The following is a 24471-nucleotide window of genomic DNA, read 5'->3' as shown; positions in this document are numbered from 1 at the left end:
TGGAGCCTTCTTCACACCTGAAGAAGGCTCCACGGCCGAAACGTTGTGTTCTCTTTCTTCTTTTTTTCAGCATGGAATAAACCTATTACTTGTTCCTTTGCAGCCTACGCATGCTGACGCAGCTCCCCACCTGAACTACCCTGTAAGAGGGTGCCGTCTACTTGTTCCTCCACTGAGTAATGAAACACACGGTGGCGCTGTGCTGAGCCTCCCATCCCCATCCTACGTCCGAGGCCCCTCTTCGCGTCTTTCGGCGCCTTCGGTGCGTTTCCGGGTCACCGCTGCCTTTCACTTCCGAGTTAGTTTCCGATTTAATGCCGGAACGGCCCAGCGTCGCTGTATCGTTTCGTGTATAATTTTTTGTCTTACTCCGGTGGGGGGTTTCTTCTCGCCATCAGCCGCCAGCATGAAACTCGTGCGGTAAGACGTTTCGAGGTGTTTCGACCTTGGGGCCGGCGTTGCTAAAGGGTGTAAAAGCGCAGGGATTGCCGAGGATGGAGTTAGATTGTGGATTGTTTTCAACTCCAGAAAGCGCTGTTCGCGTCGGGGAGACGCAGGAGGCGGGAAGGGGTGAAATGAATGGCCGATTCAAACGGCTTCCAGGGGGTGGGAGGGAGAAACACCGTTTCGCATAGGGCTGCTGAAATCTGAAATCCGTGCCTGTTGTCGGATGTGTTTAAGCGGCGGGTCAGTCGAGTCCCAGCGCGGCTCTTTAATTTCTCCGCACAAAGCGCCGTAGAAATGTTGGAGAGGAGCGCCGGGCCGGCGGAGACATGTTTTCATCCGGTCGGTGCGACTCGGTTTTCGTGTTTAGCCTCCCGGTGCAGGACGGTGCTCGTCCCTCTTTACACCGGAACTTTTGACGGGTGTTTTATGTACTGACTTTCCCCTCTCCCTCCCCCCTTTACAGATTTTTGATGAAGTTGAGCCATGAAACCGTCACCATAGAGCTCAAGAACGGAACGCAGGTCCACGGCACCATCACTGGTGGGTGGATTGGCTCTTGTCGCAGTGTTTGTTCTCAAGAAGCCCAGTGGGTTGGTTTCTCTCAGTAACGCTGCGGGTTTGGAGGGCTGGAACATCAGGTCCTTTGTCTCGTTTCAAGACGAGGAAGGGCTGTCTCTCGCAGCACGTCAGGATGGAGGGTTCTTCGAGCCCGGGAACAGATCTGATCGATCTGCCGCCGGGCTGAGGCTCCATGCTCGGGTGCAGTTGTCCCCGTGATCCTTAAAATCCACGAAGCTTATCCCTCGCCAGAACAGCTTCCCTTCTCACGAATGTGTTTAGCATGAGAATGTACTTACTGGCTTTGCTGGGTGGTACTCGGGCATCTCTCTGCTTAAGGATAGTCGATCCCTGTTTACTTGCCTGCTGTAATAACATGCAGTCAGGGATCACCCGGTACAGTGGATAAAAGTATTGGCCATCTTTTGGGGGTGCTTCCTGTTCAGACCTGGATGTGTGTCCTGTGTGCTGGGGGTCAATTTAAAAGTCAATCTGACAGCAAATTCATACCAAATTTTACTTTTACCTTCAGCCAGTTATAGGAGAGAAAGATGGGCTAATTCGGCAGAAAACCAAGTGTTCTTTGTGCGACCATGAGTAGAATAGCTCATCCCCTTTCCCGTGTTTGTGTGCTGCGCAGGTGTGGATGTGTGCATGAACACTCACCTGAAAGCTGTGAAAATGACGTTGAAGAACAGGGAGCCTGTCCAGCTGGAGACACTGAGCATCCGTGGAAACAACATCCGCTACTTCATCCTGCCGGACAGCCTGCCCCTCGACACCCTGTTAGTCGACATCGAGCCGAAGGTCAAGTCCAAAAAGAGGGAAGCAGGTAGGAGTTCTGAGAAGATGCTTTTCCTCAGGAGTCAAATATATCGTCGGAGTAGAAGTGCGTTTCTTCACGCAGTTTTAAATAAGAACTTAAGCATATTCCCAAAAGAGAGGTGGTCAGGATCTCTTCTTGAGGTTTCTCGAAAGAAGCCGGGGTATCGGCTTGATCAACATGGCTGGTCAGCTTGTTCCACACTCCCACTACCCTTGGTGTATATGGGATAATGAAGTGTCTCCTGTTCCTGGTTTTAAATTGTCCCGTGCATGGTTTCTTTTTGAGGTTGTTTGAAAGGACAGTTGGAGCAGTGGTTCGTGTACAAAATCATATTTCAGTTAAGACTCATTGTTTGGTTGAATACATTCAACTTCCTAAGCTCAGATTTTGATGTATGGACACTGAGAGTGTAAACCAAGAAAATATTGTTGCATGTGCTAGGGACTGCCTTAGACATTCTTGGTACCTCTTTGTTTTGTAGATGAAAATGAAATCAGTTTGCTAAGACTAAACCATCATAGTAATTCATTGCCTGAAGTTAAGTTTCTGCTTGGTTTTTTGGGGGGGTTCACTGAGGTGCAAAAAAACTGAGGCATTTCAAAGTATTTCTATGTTTTATATACTGACAAAACCTTAAAGTAAACTAAAGTCATCTTATAGCAGACGTTTCAGGTGCGGTAATATGGGTTTGTACCTGTTGGTTTGATTTGTACTTCTCGTAGTTTATAACTAGAATTGACTTCCTGAGCTATTCCCAGGAAGTTGCATGAGAATAGTTTATATGTGGATGTAATGATTGAGAGTCTCTGTGCCCCTTTTCCTTAACCCTTGCAGTATCTTTAAAGGGCGGATCGGTTTTCTTCTTTGGTATCTGGATGTCTGCACAAACAGTCGACAGGTTTTCCTCAGCGTGTTTAACCCCCCTTCAGTGTTTTATTTGTGTGCATCGCTCCTGCTCTTTCACTGACGGGCTGCAGTGCGGCTGTGAGCGCTCAAGCTGCGCACTGGCGCGACAGCACGGCGGGTGACTGGTGTCTGTCCTCTCTCGCAGTGGCCGGCCGCGGTCGAGGCAGGGGACGGGGCAGAGGCCGAGGAAGAGGGCGAGGCAGAGGAGGACCGAGAAGATAACTTCGCTCGCTGCTGCTGCAAGTGCTCTCCCTCTCTCCAGCAGAGGCTGTCTGTACAGTTTTTTTTTTATTTCGCAGGAAAATGTTGTGGATGATCTCACATTTGTTTTTTTATATCTAATAAAACCATATTCCTGATAACATGGTGCCCTGTTTAATTGTAAGTGTTAAAGGTTAATCTTTCCTTTGGTTGGGGTAGATACTGCTCTGTACTGTATGTGTTGATGGTGAGGAGTGTTTGCAGTGTCTTACTAATCGAGACAGATCTTTTTGGCATTGAGCTGTGGGACTGGCTTGTATTGTTGGGGGCCTGTTGATGAATCCAGGCTTGGCCCTTGTAAGTTGTGGCAGTGTGCAAACGCACAGGGAGGGTTTAAACGTTATTGGTTTAATGGTCATTCTCTAATGCATTTCTTCAGCCCATTTTCTAAGTCCTAAATACTTTTTTTTTTATCTTGGATTTGTTAGAAAATTGAGTGGCAGGTGGTTTTAAAACTGTATTTCAGGCACATTCCTTGTTTGTGCAAGATCCTTGTCCAGAGAATGTTTTGCACTACAGAGTGCTAAATGTTGAATCATTGGAATTGCAGGCTCTTCAACAGGTAGGTTGACACTGATTCAAACGCAAAGCATGCCGTGGGCAGGAAGGAGTGACCTTGGCAGTAACCGAGTGTGACTAAGCAGTATCCTTTAGGTCTGTGGCTTCTAGATCGTCCTTCCAAATAAGTTGGTCATCAGTCACCAGTTGCTAAAGTTTGGAAAAGGTTGTAGGGTATTAATCAAGTCATTTGGTCAATTACTAGATGTCTGGTCCTTAAGGGATGAAATACAATTTTAGTCCTATATTGTATCTAAGTCACTCAGTTTGACAAATCACCTTCAGAATTGATTTAAGTTTTGGGCTAGTGATAACAATGTTGCTTCTTACATTTACCTGGGGGTGATAGTAGCATTGCTAAGCATGATGCTTACTATCTGTCCAGAGCAGATCTGCAACAGGCAGACAACAGTTTTTAAGAAAGTTGGTTTGCAAGGTAATTTGTTAGCCAAAATAAGAAGGCGTGTGCTACCATTTCCTAAAAGGGAACAATACTTTATTCTTCATCACGCTATAGACAGGTGATCCCTTTTTTATGTCTTAAAAGATCTTTATGTAATCCTACTACTTCAAATTCCACTTTGGAATTTTTTTTTTCAGGTGTCAAATGAGAAATGGTGACTTTAATATGAACAAGGATAGTTGTATGTATAGCTATAATATAGGCAAGTACAATGTTTTTTAAAGGCACATACTTTATATGTAGAAATGAGAAATTCCTCTTCAGTGGCTCTTGTGTTTCAGAGTCAGAGGCTGTCAGATTAAGGCCATAGACTGTGAAGAAACAGATTTTTCATCTCCATTCACAGAGTATCCCACATTTCCTAAGTGGTAGCGGGGCTGACTGTAGTCTCTTTGGCCTTGCTGGTCTTTTTCTTGATAAGAGTGACCAGGGCCACCAGCGGGACACAGCTCATAGACGATACCAGGAGAATCCCAATGAAGACCTGGGCATATACAGGATACTCCTTTGTTACCGTTTCTCCCTGCGTTTAAAAGAAGAAATACAGATTTAAGAGGATGACTAAGTGCCTGATTATCAACAGTAATGTCATCGCTCCGTTAAATATTATGCGTAGTCAAAGACGTGAAGCTTTGTGGCTGCCTTTCATTTAAACCAATTCATTGGCTTTGACTGTAAAGACTACGATTATCAATGAGCGTGTTTTTTTTGGGGCTCATGGGGATCATGGTAAAACTTGAAGAAATAACGGTAGAGAAAAGAATAAAAATGGGACAAGATTAAAAACAAAATGTTGAGGGAAAAAATGTTATTCAAGCAAATATTTTGAGGCGCCGTCTCTGAATTGGGCCTGTGTGCTTGTGTGCGTAGCTGGGGGTGTACTGTATCTCCTCGAGGCTCCCTGTCGTTTTGGGATGGGCTGCAGGTAGCTATGACCCCCCCCCAGGAATGAGCAGCTTTCGGACAGGGAGGGGGGGGGCTTCAATGGCCCGATGGCGCAGTGAAACTCACCCGGTTTCCGTCCCACGCTTGGTATGTGGGAGTCCCACCCATGATGTAGTTGGCAATGTAGAACACAAAAAGTGCAACTATGAGAACGGGACTCACAGCTGCCCATGTTATTTTCCAGTACCAGTGGGGGCGATGTCCGATCATCACTTCAATGTCCTTCTCGAACCTGCAGAGCCAAATGGGCAAAGCACAAAAACAGGGGAACCAAAATCAGCTCCGCTGACGTGTCATATGCACAAGTGCAAGGAAGCAGCGGGCTCTGCATCTGGACGTTCGCGCCTTTATGCGCCTATAACGCTTATCAGAGGGAAGGGGGGGAAGAAGAGGGAGAATGCCGTTCTGTGGATGTGTGCAGCCTGCTGACAATCACACCTTCGCAGAATTAACAGCGGGTGAGTGCTGGATGAACGTGGCCGCTGAGCAAAGGCTCTGGTGAAGGAACAGGTCGAGGTTCCTTCTGTGCTGAGATGGAAGAAAGAAACAACATTTTGTCTGAAACGTGTTTCTTTTCTTTTCCTTTCAGCCCAGAATAGACTTACCTGCTCCTTTGCAGCCTGCGCATGCTGACACAGCTCCCTACTTGAAGAATGTTTTGTGCCCCACACAAAACAACACAATCCACACCTCCTGTTGTCGCTGTGCCCCTCCCCCCTCCACATGAAGCTTTTAAGAAATAAAGTCACACAGCCAGCAGGAGAGATGTTAACGGGGTACAAACCTTTTCAGGCCGTAAATATAGCAGACGCTTAAGATTTCAATGAGGACGATGAAGAGCAGAGAAAACGTGGCAGCGTATTCATTGAAGATGGCGAACCAGTAGTTGCCTGACTGGACTGTGAACGCCAGGCTTGTCACGCCACAGAACAGGCACACCAACCCTGTAACACACAGACACTGCCTGAGCCGCCATCACCCTCCATGGTGCCCTACATGTGACTCTAATTAACACGGCCATCACAACTAAACAAACTCAGCAGGACCTTATTCTTGGAAGGGGTAATACTTTTTTCTTACTTGAATTTTGCTTAATCACGTACTAGACAAAAGAGACCGGTGCCCTAGATATGGTACAGTAATGAGCCAATTATGAAATACAATAAACAGTTTTGCGTTGATGAACATACGTCATATGTTAAGTAGAAGGAGATTTTCCGTTTTGTTAAGTCAATTTGTCAAAGCCAGTTTTTTTAAAGGAAAATATGTTAGGTGCAATGTACTGTAAATCCAGCCAGCTAAATGGCAAGATCTAATTCCGGGACCAAAGAATGATGATTTTGAGAGCTTGAGATTTCTTCTTCTGCCTCGATTATCCTGGCTGTGAGCGTCACGTTCTACCCACAACGGCCAAAAATCAATGTCTGAGGGGAACGCCAACTCAAGCAGACTGTTCTACCTTATAAATGGTTTTTTAAGCCTGCAGGTTTCTTTAATCTGACTGATCTTACTGGCCAGCGATTGGATTTTAGTGGGTATCTTTTTTTCGACCTCCTGTTTGGTCTGAGGTTCCAGTTATTCAGCGCAGATCGCTGGCTCCTGATCGGGCTCGGCGGCTCACCGTTCACAGCTTCCTTCTTGACGCGCTTGGACAGGAAGTCCCAGTCCCTCAGCGGGGTTATAACAGCAGCCACATTTCCCAGCATGCTTCCAATCCCCAGCATCAGCAGCATGGAGAAGTACAGCACGGACCAGAACTGGGGCAGGCCCATGTTCTTGATGGCCTCACTGTACACTATGAACGCCAGACCGGTGCCTTCGACAGCCTGGGAGAGTCAAACATGTGTCAGCATTATATAAGGCTTGGGTCTGTTCCTGAACAGGACACACTCATACCAGCTGTGACAGTCGCCATGTTCATGCTTGGTAAGCACAACATAACCCTTTTCAACCCCATTTTTCATTCAAGCTCTTCTACTATTACAGCCAAGGACAAGAATCTCTTCCTACCAGTAATGTTTATCTTGACTGACCAGTTCATTTTGAAAATTGTTTTGGTAAAGGAAATTTTCTGCAGCTAAAGAAAATTTTATGGGTGTGCCACCTACTGTCACACACGACATAAATGCCCCTTATCTTAGAACATACAGATAAGGAGCTTGATGTTAACCGTCTGTGATACTCATCTGTGACCTAACGAAGTGTGAAAATTTCCATTACTGGTGTTAGAACAATGGTGACTTGCCTATGTACAGAAATCTAGAAAATAAATATATTATCCTCTCATTTTGAAACCCTCTGTAAACTCACCTTCAAGTTTTGATTGAATGAATTAATCCCCTTGCCCTCTTATGAACCAGCTTATGCCAGCTTGAAACATGAAGTTAAATTCGTGTTTCACTGACGTGGAATTAAACTTACAAAGTTGACAGTCAAAAGCTTTTCATGATGGCCTTCAAAGATCTGAACAATACCAGCTTATCACAGCAGTGGAATCACAATATGGTAAGTGCCAAATTTTTATCATTATTTTCAAAGTTACCTGTACTTACCATATCACCTTATCATCTATTATCTAACCAACCGAATTGAGAAGTTCTGTGAGAATATAAAAAATGCCAAATGTGAGAAAGGACAATTTCTAGAGCTGATGAAAATATTTCGCTATGAATAGATGATATGTACTGAAGGCATGATTTCTCAAGATCTTTTGCACCCAAGTGACTGCCACAAATAAGCCCCAAAACAGGTCTGATGAACAGGAACTCCTGATGTAAAATAGTCTGGAGTTTAAATAATACATTTCCTTATAAAAGAAAATGAAGCCAAATGATACTGGTGCAAAATCCTTGTAAATCCGTCCTCCACAGGTGGTTCCACACATCACAATGATTGCTAGTAAATTAGCTGCCAATGATCTTCAATCTCGGCTCTTGTTTCTAGAAAAGGTATTGGAAATGTATCGAAACACTAGTGTAAGATGTTTTTCCATCTGACTTCCAGCAAACCAACTGGAAGCAGAGATGAAGACTTCTGCTAAGGTCTGCAGAATGTACATGTGCAAACCAGAAACCTCCCCGTCACTCCTGCATTATTTCAGCATGTTGTCATTGTCTTAGATGGCCCTAATAGCAACGATTGTCAGGTGTAAACCACCTAATGTGACTCCAGAAATAAAGAAGAACTGGAGAACTGACGACCCACCCTCTTCAGTGGCATCTTTTGATATCCAGAATGTTAGTTAACAGGAGTTAAAAAAAGAAAAGAAAAAACAATAAATCATACATTAAGCGGAATGAAAGCAACAATCAATGTCGGTCGGTTTTGCAGACTTGTGAGTTAGTTATCTTAGCCAGTTTCTCCTTACCATCGCTAATGTTACGTAAAATAAGGAGTTGAGCAAGGAAACTTTGAACTACTGTTATGGCTAAACAAGGAACTTTTTCTAACTCACAATAAAGTTGTATTGTTTATTGCTGGACTGTGAATTGCCAGGTTGTAACCAACAAAGAAATGTATTCACAAGAAACTGGCGGATGTCCAAGGATATTTCAGTGACTTTGCTTAAGACATCGAAACTCCATCAGATTTCGCAAAATCTCAAAGGCCAGGTCACAGTACTTGCCTTCAATTTCCTACTTTTCAATTTAATACTTAAAAATGCTAAAACAGCTACAGTACTGTAGCAATGATCGTATCAAACTACTGAACTCTTATAGAGCCAGGCTGGCCAGCAGCCGTTTCACCCTGCAGCTCACAGCTCACAGCTGGCAGCCCACTGGAGCTCAGCAGTGTGAGCCTGGTCTGTACCTGGATGGGAGACCTGCTGGGAAAGCTAGGGTTGCTGCTGGAAGAGGAGTTAGTGGGGCCAGCAGGGGGAGCTCACCCTGCGGTCTGTGTGGGTCCTAATGCCCCAGTATAGTGACGGGGACACTATACTGTAAACAGACGCCGTCCTTTGGATGAGACGTAAAACCGCCCTGACTCTCTGTGGTCATTAAAAATCCCAGGGTGTTTCCTGAAAAGAGTAGGGGTGTTGCCCCGGTGTCCTGGTCAAATTTCCCCCCTGGCCTTTACCCCTCATGGCCTCCTAATAATCCCCATCTCTGAACTGGCTTCATCACTCTGCTCTCCTCCCCACTGAGAGCTGGTGTGTGGGGAGTGTACTGTCCTCTAGTGCCTCACATTTGCTTATTTTATTCATTGTGTCGATTCTACAAAGAAAGTTTGTGCACCTGGCTTTAGACAAATTATTATAATACAAGCAGTTATGTTATGTAATTTTAACGGAAATTATAATTAGCCTCTGACTCGGGATTGAGTGTAAAGGTATTCACATCAAGGCTGGATTGTATCCCAAAAAGCTTGTTTTGGGGTCTTTTCCATAAAACTTGAATAAACAAAGCAGATATAGATCTAGTATGTGACTTTATATAAGCGAAGGACAAATCAGAAGTCAAAAGCTCTGTCTCCCTATTAATGTTGCATTAGCTAATTAATATAATCAGTAGTAATTTATCATTTAATTATGCCACTTAAATTATGGAGAGTGGACATTTTTTACATATTAATAGGACTTTTTATGAAGACGCATTTGCCAAAATCTGAAAACCCAGAAAAGGGGCTGCAACAGTTTTTCATGGGGACTTCAATGACCAAGCTCACCATGTCTAGTTCGGCCTCCAGACTGCAGACTTCAAGTCTGGAAGATATTGAGGCGAACTTGTCTGGGTACGTTGTATTCAGCTCAATCTTCCAGTAGTCTAAGTTCTCTGGCTTGATGCTGTCCTCCTCCATATCAAAAGTATTTAACAGCAGCAATATCATCCTGTGAATATGAAAGGCAAGTAACAGAATGACTGCAATTCCTTCAACATTAGTCAACTCAAGATAATTTTTTTTCTAACATTTGAAGGAACATAAGAATTCACTATTATTATTTGGCTTTTTCGTCCTCAACATTTGGCAGGGATCTGAGTATTACCCATCATGGGCTCCCACAGATATTCAGTTCTGTTCACTTTTTCAACCTTGTAAGTCAACGTCAGTGATAATTACACTGGGTGTTCCAAAAACAGTACCATTTTACTTCTAAAAAGCTACTTCATTTAACCATGAAAGTTCCTTCAGACTTGTCAGAATCAGAGCACAAACATGGCTGATTGAACTGTACATGTTCAGTATGTCTAGATAATAAGTGAGCTATGTTAAGGACCCAATAAAACTATAAAAGAATACAGCTACAAAGAATATTTAACTGCAGTACACATTACCCCCATTTTAAGCTGTAGTTTCCATCACAGCTGGAATATTGAAAACAGCACTGTGAAATCACATAGTCAAAAATATCCTCTTCCTGTTTCATTCAAGTCTGGTCAACAAGACGACACTGGACTCCCTTGACCTGCTTTGAGGTTACCGTGCCAACAAACAGCAACTGGCACTTCCAATGCAGAGAAACGGGTGTCGTTCTATGGCCTATTAGCTGTTATACGGTCAGTAAACACACACCGATGCTCTAACGGACTGCATGAGGGTAAAGAAATGGAGTAATTTGAAAAACTGAAGATGACTTAACAGCACGAGAAAAATTAAATAAGGTCTACCTGTCTAGGCATCTCTCATAGTTGCATGTTGCCTTGAAGCCATAGATGGCGAAGGTGACGAGGCTGGCGAAGATAGAGGTGCCACTGTTGATGATCGACACGGCGATGGCCTGCTTCTCGAAGTTGTTGTTGGGCTGGTTGTAGCTGGCGAAGGCAATGAGGCTGCCAAAGCCCAGGCCCAGGGAGAAGAAGATCTGGGTGGCAGCGTTGATCCAGGTCATGGGGTTGGCCAGCTGTTCGAGCTGACAAGAGCGCGCAGACGTTAACTGATGGAGACATGATCCCTGGCAAAGCTTCGACAAGCGATACTGAAGCTGCTCTATGCAGCACAGTGGGATGTCCAGCTGCCACAGCCTGGAAGGTCTGTCTGAGCTTCTGCAGTGGGCTGGCAAGATCACTGATCATGAGATCATGTCCAGCCCCGGTCCTGGAGAGCCCCCATCCGCATAATCTTATAGGTCACCCTAGATCTCCCGTTATTTAAAGATGAGGAACACCCATCTAAACAAGTGTGTCACATACTGTAGCATTAATCCCATCTACCGTTACATTCTTTACCATGGTCCAGCACTTATGAAAAAGTGGTACACACAGTAGGATCAGGCAGTAGAAAAGGTAAATATAACCTTTTTTTGTTCTGTGACAAAGAGGCAGGAGGGTTTTTTTGCACAACATGCAAAAGCCAGACCAGATGTATTCAAACACACATTTTAACCCCAATTTGGCAAAGACAGGAGTTTAACATTTTACCTTAGGTGTGAACATATACTTCACTCCATTGATAGCTCCATGTAGAGTTACTCCTCTTATCAAATAGATGATCAGGACCAAATAAGGGAATGTGGCTGTAAAATACACTACCTAAGGCAAAGAGAAAGCACAGTGTTTTGTTTTTTTTTGGTTTTTTTAAATGTTGTTGAAGAACAGGAGTTCATTTAGACTGTTTTCTTCCGCTCTTGTCTTTTAATCTAGCAGATGGACAAGGTAACCCATCCATCCATTTAAGTTACATTCACATCAAGTATATTCATAAAACATTAATCATGTATCCTTTCATTCAAACTGCTTTATCTAATTCTGGAGCCTATCCCAGCAAGCAACGGGCCCAAGGCAGGGTACACCCTGGATGGGACGCCAGTTCATCGTAACACACAAACAGACACACACACTCACACCAATGCCAGTTTTCCCGAAACCAATTAACCTACCAGTACGTCTTCGGATTGTGGGAGGAAACCTGAGCACCTGGAGGAAACCCATGTGAACACACGGAGAACATACAAACTCCACACAGACAGCACCTCAGGAATTCAACCCAGGGCTCCAGCACTGCAAATCAGTAAAAGCTAGCCACTGTGCCCCCATGCTGCTCCATTCAAAACCACAAATTCAAAAGAGAGAGATAATTACAAGCTATCAGAAATCACTGAATGCTACCAAATTCTACCAAAAGAGAAGAAAGTTCAGTATTTGCACAAAGAGCAAAAGACACATTTATAATCATATCTTTGTCCCCCCCCCCCCCGATGTCCTGCCTCTGAGATTTAAAAAATTACCTTTCCTGTTGATTCTGTTCCTCTAACAACACACAGGTACACCACCAACCAGGCTAGGAGGAGACACAGCGCCTGTCCCATATGGACATTCCCAGTTTCATCCATCGAGGATGTGATGTTTAAGGTCTCTCTGTACCAGAAGTATTCTGTAGCAGAGCTCCTCTCACATTCCTCCACATAGCCAGTCAGGTTGCTGTTCACAGGGCACTCTGCCCAGGGCAGCACTGTCTGAGGGAGCGCAAGGAGACATTCCGATCAGGGTGAGACTCGGGCAAAATCAGTGGGCTTGAAAAACACTGTCGGCAAGTAAGCATTGAGGCTTTGCTTTCCAAAGGTGAGAAACTCCCTGTTTAATTTTGAAGAAAAAAAAAGAAATGCACTATGTTAAGGATGTTGGCCCTATGAAAACTTTAACTTACTAAAAGGAAAAGGAAATTCTTCACATTTAAATTAAGATGGTAAAATTATGGTCTTACTGGGGGTAAATGTTGCATCAGCTGATAAAATTAAAAAAATAATTTAAGTATTCTGTATAACAGAAGTCTTTATTTAGGGTAACTTACATAGCAGAACATTTCCATTAGATGTATGTACCTGTACAAGGAACAATTGTGCTGGTGCAGTAAGGCAAAAATAAATTATTAAAATACCTACAATGCATGTCTTTTATTAAGGCTGTTATTTGTTGTATACCTAAAAAGGGCTTAGATGCATATTGGATATTCTTAAATAAGTTGTTTTGTACTTGTGGGCCCAGGACATTTTTGGAAAAAATATCAACTAAATACTCCAACCTGAAATGAATGGAAGAGATACCAAAATGCCCAAGCATTTATAACGTTGTAGTACATGGAAAGATATATGGATGTCACCACACTTGCTATACCTAAAACAGAAAGAAACATTTATTATTCATGATGTGGACACAAACATCTACTGTCTAGAAAAGAAAGAAGACAGAACACAACAACAATGTCAGGTTTTTGATTGCTTTCTTCTTACTTTCCAGAGTGAAATTAGCTTCTGCTCGTTCCTTTGCAAGTCATCTGCAGATACAATTCCTGATATATTTTAACTTGGTTTTTCAAGTGAACTTCAGGGATGTAGAACAGATCCTAACATTTTGATAGAATTCGTTTCTGGCTCAGTTTCAATGAACTGAACACAAAATACACTCAAAAAGGAAGTGATTTTAAATAGAGATTTAGGTTTTTTAATTCTTCATGGGTCAATCACATTGACCTATGATGACCGACAGTGTTCACATTGTAGATGGGCAGAAGTGTATCAGCCATCCAATAAATCATTTTCTAAATGATGCCATTTCACAGACTCAGGGGGCAAAAGTGCACACTGTGTGCAGTCGGAGAATGTTTTACAAGGTATGTGGCTAATAAGTAATAGTTTTCTTCTATACAGGAACATTAGAGAAAAGTAGACTGACCAGTTGACTAGATTGCTCATAAGCCAAAACAATTTGTGCAAACCGGCTGGATAATTTGAAATATTATAATGAAGGAGCTCTCAACTAGAATTCTGTATGCAAATAAGATCTCTGGGAATAGCAAAAATGGATTTAAAAAAGCCTGTCTTGCTAAACTAACTTGCTAGAGTTCCTTGAACAAGCAATATTAAGTACTGGATGCACATAGAAAATCTAATGTATTTTGACATTTTCAGAAGAAGCCTAGCAGATGGTTTTCAATTTAAAACACAAACTATAAATGCGAAATGGGGAAATGCCGAGTTTGCATCTTCCTGGGAATGCGGATAAGCAAATAAAAAATGTTAGGATATACAATTCAAACCGGAGAAATGAAAACTGGGCAACGGAACGAAAAAACTGATGATGCAGGCAGGCGGAAGATCCGATTGGGAATATTTCCTGTGCTTTCACAGTTGGTATCTAACAGGTCCCTGACGCGCTCACCCACTCCGCCGAGATACGGGTTAATGGCTCTCCACGCCCCGATGCTGCCCAGACGCATCTGCTGTCCGATCGCCAGCTCCATGTAGAACAGAGGTATTCCTTCTACCAGCAGCATTACCAGGTAGGGTATCAGGAAACCGCCTGCCAACGCAATTAGAAATGTGTGCACGTTTATTTCTACTCATTTCTTTATCATCTTCACCAAACCATCTCAACAGTAAACCATTGCTTTGTGATCAGACCAAAGTGCTTCTATGCATGGCTTTTGTGCTCTTTAGCGCTTGCAACATTTTGTTTAAAGGATCTAGAGAGGTTTCATGTCCTTTCAAAGCACTAATAAAATCGAATAATGTCCTTGACATAGCCTAAGCTGTACACATAAGCCCGTATCGTGCTTGAAAATTGTACTGTTATTTTCTGCAGTTTTTAATTCTCCTTACATTGTACTCTTCTTGCAATGACTAAAAATTGGTATGAAATCCAGTAGATTCCTTATTTCAATTCTAGCTATCTCAGGATTGCGTGCTTAAATATTATGTACCCACCAATACATCATGCAGACTGCACTAGCTATTGTTAATGACTGTGACAGAAACATTCCCTGGAATATTTTGTTCACATTGTTTTGTAGAAGACCTGTTAGGGGTTATGAATTGTGTTGATCTATTTGGTTTAATTATGAATTGATTGTGTCTGGGTCCCACACCACAGGAGCTTGGCCTCCATCCTGTTTCGTTTCCTTGCTAAGCTTTTAATTCCAGACAGTAATTATTGTATTCTGCACCGCAACGACAGGCTCACAGGAGTAGGTAATGTGTGGCTGACACTCCCGTTGGTGAGCACTCTTGTGTCCACTCTTTCCCATTGCGACACGCTGTTAAAAATGCCTAGTTCCCATAATTGCCACCAATTAAATCCTAGGTCAGGTTTACCGGTAAAGGCTTAAACCTGTTGTCTTCCCTTTGCTTCAAAGAATTTTTGCTCACGTAAGCTCACAGAAATTGCTGACCACAACAAATAAGGATTAACTCTCATTGTTAAAGATATTCCAAAATAATGTTACTGTAAAAGCTCAAATCCTCTGAGTTATTTTAAATAGAACAGTGCTAACGTTCTTGTGATGGAAAATATTTGCTTGGCCTTGACTTTTCATCACAAGGTTACTACTTATGAGTGGTGCCAGCAGGTCTTACCGTATGCACTTTACGGGAAGTCAATAATCATTTGACCTGCATTGATACAAAGCTCGTGGATTTATTGTGAGTCTTGTAGTGATTGTGTCATGGTCCCTCAGCTGAACAATCTGATTGCATGGCTAAGAACCTTTCACTCAAGCTTTTTATTGCTTAGTTTGAGACAACGCAATTGCAACTCTGGCTACATATTGTAAAATCGTCCCGTTTCTGAAACTTGTTAGCCGGAACCAGGGAGGGGGAAACTGATGTATGGACTTCTGTTCTGTTATCTGGATGTGAAAATGAGAAAGACGTGGGCAGAGATTTTGTGTGCTGTTCTGTTAGACACGCGTATAGAAACAATAATAGAGCAACATAGAAAATTAGGGAAAAGCATAGGCTAATATTATTTTTCTTCCCTACGGTGGGTAGTTCTTCAGCATTCCGACACTTTGCTGTAGTAACCGTAGCACTCTCTGATGCAAATTGACATGAGAAAAAGGACCTTTTGTGTCTTTTGAAGATTGCTTCTCAAGTAATTAATGGAATATGTCACTTATATGAAATTTTCACAAAATGAATATGTTTTGTGCAGTGTTTCATTTAAAATAAGAATCCAGTGGTGTTGTAAACAAAAGCTGAAGTTCATATCCTAAGCTAGAAGGAAAATTGGTTAAAGACACCTCAGGTTTTGAAAGTAGCTCGCTCAACACAGTGGCTTTGCACCAGATACAACTGCACAGTATAGTACAACCCTGACAGCAACAAACTAAAACAACAAGTGATTTCCCAAAGAATTAAGCGTTACAAAAAACACTTGCTTTGTTGTGTACACATTTACAATTCACTTCCATATTAATTGAAGAAGGTTGATGAAATACTGTAGCAGTAGAATCTGATTTCTTAAACTACTGCATAGCCTTATAATATTATTATAATATGACTATTACTAGTCTAATTGATTAAATACATTACTATGTGAAGGAAGTACATTTGTACCCTAACATGTTTTCAAAAAAAAAGAAGACATCTAGAAAAAAGTAAAATGCAGTTTCCTTATTTTTGGAGTTATATTTTACTTTTACCATTTATTTCATCGTTAACCTGTCAAAAGGTGCTCAAGCACTGCATTCCAGTTTTTAAAGCTTTCAGGTACATGTATCTGTTTGCTCTGAAACACACTACATGGTACAGACTATTCACATCAGAACATATTCAGGAGAGATAAAAACGAAGTGATTTAAGAAAAGTCTTAGTCCAGAAAACGAACCCTACCTCCTCCGTGCATTTGGCACAAATATGGGAATCTCCACACATTACCCAGCCCCACTGCGTACGACACGCAGGCCAGGAAAAATTGCATTTGATTGTCCCATAATGGTCTGGAGTCCTTCTCCATTGCTGAGATTAAAGTATCAGGAACAGCAGAGACTTTGCTTCTCAGCTGCCTTCCAGGCTCTTTCTGTCACTGTGAGCACTTGTTGCAGGAGCTTAGCAGCCTTTAACCAGTAAACCTATTAAAGAGACCTTGTAAATAGATTACAGACAGGCTGACAGAACTATTGTGCTGCTCCTGCACTTGGGCGCTGGGTAAGGCCACCATTTACCAGATGGACGTCTTCTTGAGAGGGAGGGCCTTTTCAAGGAGGGTGTTACTACAGGCAGGCCAGTGGTTAATTAGGAGTTCTTTTATGGCAAGTGTTCCTTCTTACTCGGAGCTCCTGCACTATCAATTTCATTTTATTGTGGTCGTTTGTGTGCGTGTGTGCGTGTTCGTGTGGTTCCTAGAGATACAGGAGGTGAGCCAGAAGATTCTTGATTCATCTAGGAGAAATCATAGGACGTGAATGTTTGTAAAGTCCAAATAAACAATAGAAGCCCTTGTCTGTGGACTGTGAACTTTGCCTTGCTTGAAACAACCTCCATCTCAATGATTGGGTGTTCTATTGGGGTCGCTGAGGCGATGCAAGATTCCAGATTTTCTTCCTGAATGATGACTCTTTTCCTTAGTCCATAGCCAAGATTTGGCATGCAGAGTCCGTGGTGACCCAAAGACTTGATTCACATTTCAGACACGTCATGAAAAAGAATTAGAACACCTCTTATACAGGCTTTTATATTTCAAATCAGTGGCCCTAAAAACACCAGCAAGGGATCTAAGCAACAAAGCAGAGCACTAAACATCTTTAATGCTCTGCTTTAAACTCAGTGCACTCAGGAGACAGTTTGCAGGCAGTCTACCACAGTAATACAGCATCTCTAACATGGCTACAACAAAGCCAAGCACACTTACCCTACAGGTATCCAGCACGGATAACTACACAACAGACACAGGCATCATCATGATCAGCTATTTTTAATTATCCAGATATGTCTAAGAAGGTCAGGTCTGGGATAGGTCTGGGAAGACGGGCAAGCACAGAACTGGCCAGTACACCTAAGGCAAACCAGGCCGCTGCTGTCGGTAGTGCTGGTGGACCACAAGGTGGCGGTCTTCCTCTGGATCACAATCTCCAAACCAACACCACAGCGTGGTGACTGCAGGAGGAGCTTTCCTTCAGGGGAGACATCATACTGAGGTTTAAAGTACTTAAGTCACGGCAGGGGAGAGGGGGTTAACCAGCTGGTGTTCTGGCACAACTCCTCCCCAGACTCTCCCTTCAGTTCAACTGCAAACAGTAATTTTTACGTTCTCTACTGGGCTTGCTGTGTAGAGGGACTGCTGGTTCAAAGAGGCTGGTAGAATTCAGCGGTAGAAATTACATGTAGTGTCTGCATTCAAAGTAACTTCACTTATACCTTTCTTTTGGAGAGGAATTTACACAAAGCACAAATTAAAAGAAATATGTAGAATATAAATTTTCACCACAAACCTTATTGAGCTGGATGTTTTTTTTTTGTAAAACTGTCAATAGGAACTTTAAACTTGTAGAGTGTGCCTTGGTCATGATGTTACTGATGATCACTATTCCCTGTCTGTGTGCCTGTGTGTCTCATGGAGAGCAAGCTGGGGTCTGCGAAAAGACAAATTCCTAATGCAAGAAATTGTGTACGGCCAATAAAGTGATCTTATCGTCTTCTTTTTCAATCTTTGGAACAGCTGAGTTTATAGATGGCAAATAAACAACTACATCTTCGCAAAGAACAGATGTGACCATGAAGGTTAATGCTGTTGGTACCCAGTTACTTCAAATATTGTTGCTTTCACAAAATGCACAATACCAGTTAGTTTTAGCCGTTGAGCAGGAGCAGATGGAAAAGAATGAGCATGGGCCCAGGAAGTGTGAGTGTGTCTGTCCGGCATTAGCACTGCAATGAGAGAAATATCATTTTATTGGTAGTGGCTGTGTCCCTTTAGCCTGATCTGGCTCTCCAGCGGTCAGATGGGGCTGTAATAGGCAGGAGAGCGTGGTGGTGTGAGAGGAGAATCGGTAAGCTGCCTGACAATGTCAGAGTGCAATTCAGGATGAATAACAAGCGCAGGTGGCCTTGTGGAGATCAGTCTGCTGTGAGATACCAGGTATTGGTCTTGTCTGAATGCTCCTGTACTGTAACAGTCAGGGTCATATTTAGAGGGCATCTTGTGATTCCATAAGATGCATCAGTGTGCCATAACAAGGACTTTCAGGGAACTAAGTGCCACTAATATGTTTAAAGAGTCATCAGAAATAACACCATTCAGTCCTCACGTCACACAAAACCCGATTATGGATATGAAATGAGACAGGAGACCTGTACCACCTGGGAGCAGTTTATGACCACGCCCACCTCAAGGGGTCAGGTTATTGAACGTCTACTGTATTCTGTGCGTGTTCTGCACTCTAGGTCCTGGTTCTCAGCCTTGTGATTCTTGGTCTTCTGACTGATACATTTTCTACTACGCCTTTCAGACTTCCCTCGGTGTCATGCTACTGTGTTTACTGCCGGCTATGGACTTTTGCTTTGTTCCTGTCTTCACTCTTGGTTTGTGTTCGCCGTGCTGTCTGGCCTGCACATGTCCCCCTCCACATCTCTGCCTCTCTCTCCTCAGCCTTTACTGGGCTTATCTCTTGAACGATGGGACACTGCTTCGTTCCACTAGGAGCAGTGGTTATGACACTCATTCATTCATATGAATAACATTCATATGTATAATATTCTCTCTATGCCCTGTTGTGCTGTTAGCAAAACTCTTTTAACAGCCCACAACAGAAAAACTTGTGTCCACTAGAGGGACTCTGGGGGACGTATACCACCTCAGTAAGTAAATCTGGCAGCCACACCGCTGTTTTTGTGATCAATCAGAATCAATGCATTTGCATGAGAATACTATGTGGGTAAACCGCATATATAAAAAGCCCTGCAATATATTTGTCCTCTGTTCCTGTCCTGCCACAGCCCTGCACATGTCCAGTGCCAATTCAGGAGGCTTTGTCAGTTTGTGTCTCTTTTCTGTATTTTGAACGGTTTTCGTGTCACTTCTCGCTGAAGGGATAAAGATGGAGGACGAGACCTTTCTGTACTTTGCTTATGGGAGTAACTTGCTGAAGGAAAGACTGCAGCTGAAGAACCCATCAGCTACAATTCACTGTGTGGCCAGACTCAAGGTAAGGAGAATAAAAGAAGGAGTGGAGACTTCACAGGGCTTCCGATGATGTGACCTTCGGTATCTGTGCAACTAAGATATTTTCATTGGAAAACTTCCAGTTTGCTTCTTTATCAGGCAACGTCTTGTATACAGTGACAGTGTTGATGTAAGGATGCAGTGTGGTAGCTGTTTTATCATGTCTTATTTGCCACTTAACTTTACCAGATTATTTTCAATTATGTCTTTGTTTTTGATATCAGAGCTCAAAGGACAACATATTTATCAGAAAACCGCATATCAGGCCTCACAAACAGAATGATTAGGGAGAAAAGCCCAGCTCACGTTGATGACAAAAATCGAATGAAATCAACACGAGAAAGGTTTATGGAGTTTTAGTTTCTTGTGTGATCCAACATCCACTTTTACAACGCTACTTATTTATTTCTTCTTCACAGACCAGAGCAATGTTAGTTGCCGTTCTTGCTGTGCAGCAGTTCAGTGTCCTGTAGTCGCATGTGAGGTGTAGCAGATCTGACCTTCTCTGGGTCCGTCCGCAGCACTCACCCGCTCTCCAACGTGCTTCACTGCAGGACTACAAGCTTGCCTTCGGGAACTTCGAAGGCCGGCCTAGTGACCGCTGGCACGGGGGAGTGGCCACCATCGTTCAGAGCCCAGGAGATGAAGTGTGGGGGGTGGTGTGGAAGATGAGTGTAAAAGACCTCCAGTCCCTAGACAGGCAAGAGTATTTCTGCTTCATGAACTGGCTTCTATTTAAAGTGATCTTTCTGGATTTGTGCCCGATATAGTGCATGGAAAGATAGATAGATAAGACTTTATTAATCCCGTAGGGATTGATGGGAGTTGATGGGAGTTGATGGGAATCCATCCATTGATGGAAATTGAAAGGGATAGTCATGAATCCTTTCTTCTTGGGTTTTGTATTAAAACATTAACCCTAGCTGATTTTTGTAAAAGAAAATGTCAGCTTCAACAGGGCCTGTCTATAGCATTTGACCCACCAAATCAGTCATCCAGGAAAGCTTTATCTCAATGGTTAGCCACAGACAACTCCTGAAAATTGCAACCTCACTCTTAATATAGATGGCTGCACCATCATACCTTCAGACAATGAGTATAAATGTATAAATGTGCTGAAATACAATAATTTGCTACGCACTATGCTTTACGTATAGTTGTGCTTTTTAAATTAATTCTAATACAATTTCAAATTGAATTAATTATTATAATTATAATTATTTCAAATTAATTAATTCGGTCATGTAAAATACACTTTCCTTTGGCAGACCGGGGGTGTTCTCGGGTCAAAAGCTCAGGTAATTTGTAGATTTGTTTTGTACCTGAACAGACAGGAGAATGTGAAAATCGGTGCTTACAGTCCAGCAGAGGTTTTGGTCTCAACAAAAGTGGAGGAATTGACTTGCCGGACTTACATCATGAACAACTGTGTCTACGCTCCTCCTTCACCACAGTATCTTAAGGTAAGTTTTTTTTGTTTTCCATTTATACAGAATCCAGTGGGGTTTATTTTAAACTGAATCTAAAACGTGAAAAATTCACTTGTTTTGAAGAATCCTATAATTAAGGGCTCTCCAGATGATAAAACAGTACTTTGCATTGTTTAGAGGGTGGATGTTATGGAGGAGATGTTGCTGGCTTGAGCTAACCTGCCAGACTGAGCTTTGGGATTTTGGGGTTATGATGTAAGATGAGTATTCCAGTGCTGTAATTTCCCACAAGGCTAAAGCACTGGGATCCCCTGCAGAGACAGGTTGTCCTTTTGAAGCAGTAGTTATGGACTATACAATCGGGACAACCTGAGGTGCCTATGGCAGCACCTTCAACCTGGAGTCGAACCACATGCTACAGCTGTGCCCTGCAGAAAAACTGCTGCCTATCATTAGACGATTTTGCGGCGAGTCTGGAGTGAGTACAATGTGTCCTCTAGTGCGAGATGAGATATTGTAGTGGTCTCACTTCTCAGGACACTCAGGAACCTTCAACCCCCCTGTAGCAAAGTATAGCAGACTCACTGTTTGTCTGGACTGTGTGTTGGGTGCTCTGAGGTGCCAGAAAGGGCAGCTTGACTGAGATGTCTAACCAGGTTTAGATTTACATCCACAGTAGGCAATATAATCAATATCTGTGCACATCTGAAATAGCAAAAGATGCAAACTGAGTTTACCCACTTCTTTGCACACCATGACCAGAACTGAGAATTAAACCATCACAATTCTTTCATGTATTTCAGTTTTGTGCACGCAAACCAACCAGTTTGCTTAAATGGCAACAGACATTATTGTACTCTTCGTGTATGTGGGCTTGTTCCCATAGCAACAGCTGGAATTAGAAAGCCCCATTGTCTTTGCGTTGAAACGACAATGAACTCAAAGCAGCACTGAGTCAAAAGCTTTAAGCTCTATTCATAGTCGCTCTCCTGAAACCACTGGAAAATACATTTTAGATTCATATTCTGGATATTGCGGCAGCAAACTTTATTCTTCATTATTAGTCAGTGTAAAAATAAGCTTTACCAGCATATTTCTATGAATAGGGATGATCTGTCTTTGCTTCACTGTGGATATATACAGTATAGGCACATTTTGCGTCTCGTGTTGGGTTTTGGAAATTTCTTGGGCATTTTAATTGCATTGCTTCATTTAAAGTAAAATCGGTTTTGTCTATTCAGGACTTCATTTTACTTTTGTGTGAATTTGTTTTGAATATATTGCCCAACAAACTTTTTATAGCGAATGAAAAAAGCTCTGAGATTTCAGTAACAGAATTAACACTTCTTAGGTAAATCTTGCAGTTGAAATAATAAAGTGTTAATCTTGTTTTCAGAAAAGAAAAATAACCATTACTTTCACCATAGCAGTTTCAGTTTCCTAATAAACAATGAGCAACAGAGTTTGATTTTGACGTACAACTCTGACAAAATACAGTGGCAATTAAGTGGACAATTCCTAATTGAGTTACTACTGTAAATGATCAAACTACAGTTTTTATTTTTTTACATAAAATATTGTAATACTCTGAAATTGGCATAGGGGATAGTAATATTTCTATGACATAATTTAACATACAAGCTCATTTGATCCAGGTATTAATTTAAAATAATATATCTCAGATCCTAACTACTTAACCTGTCCAGAATACAACCCTTATAAAGCTGATGGCAGCACAATATACCATAGCCAAGATCTAGAACAGCTTTGTAACGTTTGTTTAGAAATATTTACTGTGCTAAATCTTGACATTTCTGTCTACATTTCTTTTGTGCTTCAGGTTATTGTTTTGGGTGCCGAGCAGAACAGTCTACCATCAGAATATCAGCTGAAGCTGAAGGCAATAAAGACTAACAACTACGAAGGACCTCTAGATTTAATGTCCGAAGTTGAGAAGGCCATGAAGAGAAAGAATAAGCAAACCAATAATAAATAACTATTTTTTACTAAATGGGGAGTCCTTTTCTTTTGTGTCCAAATTGACCACATCACAGTGTGGGACTTTAATATTAGTGTGCGCACACCGGGGTAAACATAAATACAGCAGCTGAGGGCATCTAAACTAGAAAACTCAGAGGCACAGACTGGTTCGGAAAAGCCCAGCTAAGACTGAGAACACCCTTCAAGGAAATAAAACATCTGCTGTGAAATTCTTATACCTTTGTGTTAACAACCTAATGAATAAAATGCAAGATCTCAAGGTTATTGCGCCGGGAACTGTGTGACATAATAGGAACAACATTAATACATAATAAAACAACAGAGAGTGGGTGGATACATTTTGTCCCACAAGGACAGGTAGGACAGGAGTTCTAGAGTTCCGACCATAATTTAAAAATAAAAGACAATATTGCAACAGATGGAATGCAAAACATCTTCAGTACTTACGACAGCAAAAGAACTGTAAAGTGGAATAAATCAAGAGATAAAAGTGATAACGGGAGATAAAAACAGACGTATATACCGATGTTATTAGAAACCATGGATAACTTACCTCGTGTAATAAAAAGAGCCCCGTTGTCTTTGGATAATTCAGCTTAACTGACACCCCAGAGCTAGGTCAGCTTTAAAGTAATAAATTGAACGATTATCGAGCTCATTATTCCGGTTATACTTAAGGAAACAAGATATATTATTCATAGACCCATAGTAGTTAGGATAGTTCAGTTTTTGCTCACTCTTATGTTACCCTTAAACTGCAGGACTGCAAATTGCAGTTGAATGGAAAAGAAAACAAACAAGAAACCAGCAAACTGTACACTTGGCTTGCATTTATTCAGTTACTGCCACAGCTGTGGAAACAGGTGTTCGAGGTTAACTAGAGATGCAGAGACGCGCACACACTGTCTGCTACCACTGGCGGCGATGAGATTCACTCTCCTGGCAGCCGGCTTGTTCAACGCGTCGCGTTGTGGTGTCGTCATCAGAGGCGACGGAGCGAGTGTTAGAAGCGGTCGCTGATTGGTGGATGGACATGGCACTATTGCGCGACCTCATTGGGCCGAAAGTATTACAGTATGATTTCCTGCGACCCGGCACCTGTCTTCTTATTAACTCTTTCTAGGTCTAGGTTAGATTCGAGGGGTTGAAGTATAGGGGCCCGATCGCTTGAAATAAATTTTCTCTGCTGCCAGATTTGCATACACT

At 42.3% G+C, this 24471-nt stretch overlaps 3 protein-coding genes across 4 annotated transcripts; 2 read left to right on the top strand and 1 right to left on the bottom strand.

Moving 5' to 3' along the window:
* The first annotated feature begins 289 nt into the window (after positions 1 to 289).
* On the top strand, positions 290 to 3099 carry snrpd1 (small nuclear ribonucleoprotein D1 polypeptide). The gene is made up of 4 exons (XM_088929630.1): positions 290 to 420; positions 911 to 987; positions 1646 to 1837; positions 2883 to 3099. Exons 1-4 carry the CDS (start codon positions 407 to 409, stop codon positions 2957 to 2959), a joined length of 360 nt encoding a protein of 119 aa, XP_088785756.1. The 5' UTR covers positions 290 to 406; the 3' UTR covers positions 2960 to 3099.
* A 931-nt stretch (positions 3100 to 4030) lies between these two features.
* Positions 4031 to 16870, bottom strand: slc6a20 (solute carrier family 6 member 20). 2 transcript variants are annotated; one of them, XM_088929691.1, is made up of 11 exons: positions 16507 to 16870; positions 14057 to 14197; positions 12921 to 13012; positions 12127 to 12354; positions 11321 to 11431; positions 10571 to 10812; positions 9630 to 9792; positions 6586 to 6790; positions 5749 to 5908; positions 5031 to 5196; positions 4031 to 4542 (listed from the first exon to the last, which is right to left on the bottom strand). In XM_088929691.1, exons 1-11 carry the CDS (start codon positions 16628 to 16630, stop codon positions 4381 to 4383), a joined length of 1794 nt encoding a protein of 597 aa, XP_088785817.1. In that variant the 5' UTR covers positions 16631 to 16870; the 3' UTR covers positions 4031 to 4380. The 2 variants fall into 2 exon arrangements, with proteins under 2 accessions (XP_088785817.1, XP_088785818.1); XM_088929692.1 differs by having other exon boundaries at positions 5127 to 5196.
* LOC148822530 (gamma-glutamylcyclotransferase-like) lies at positions 13892 to 23260 on the top strand. The gene is made up of 5 exons (XM_088929693.1): positions 13892 to 14177; positions 19702 to 19817; positions 20389 to 20534; positions 21165 to 21297; positions 23105 to 23260. The coding sequence occupies exons 2-5, from the start codon at positions 19710 to 19712 to the stop codon at positions 23258 to 23260; spliced, it is 543 nt and encodes a 180-aa protein (XP_088785819.1). The 5' UTR covers positions 13892 to 14177; positions 19702 to 19709.
* Positions 23261 to 24471: the final 1211 nt, after the last annotated feature.

The sequence above is a fragment of the Atractosteus spatula genome, chromosome 12 (assembly GCF_055471065.1).
Source record: "Atractosteus spatula isolate fAtrSpa1 chromosome 12, fAtrSpa1.hap1, whole genome shotgun sequence".
NCBI classification, from domain to species: domain Eukaryota; kingdom Metazoa; phylum Chordata; class Actinopteri; order Semionotiformes; family Lepisosteidae; genus Atractosteus; species Atractosteus spatula.
This window is presented reverse-complemented; position numbering and strand designations above follow the sequence as displayed.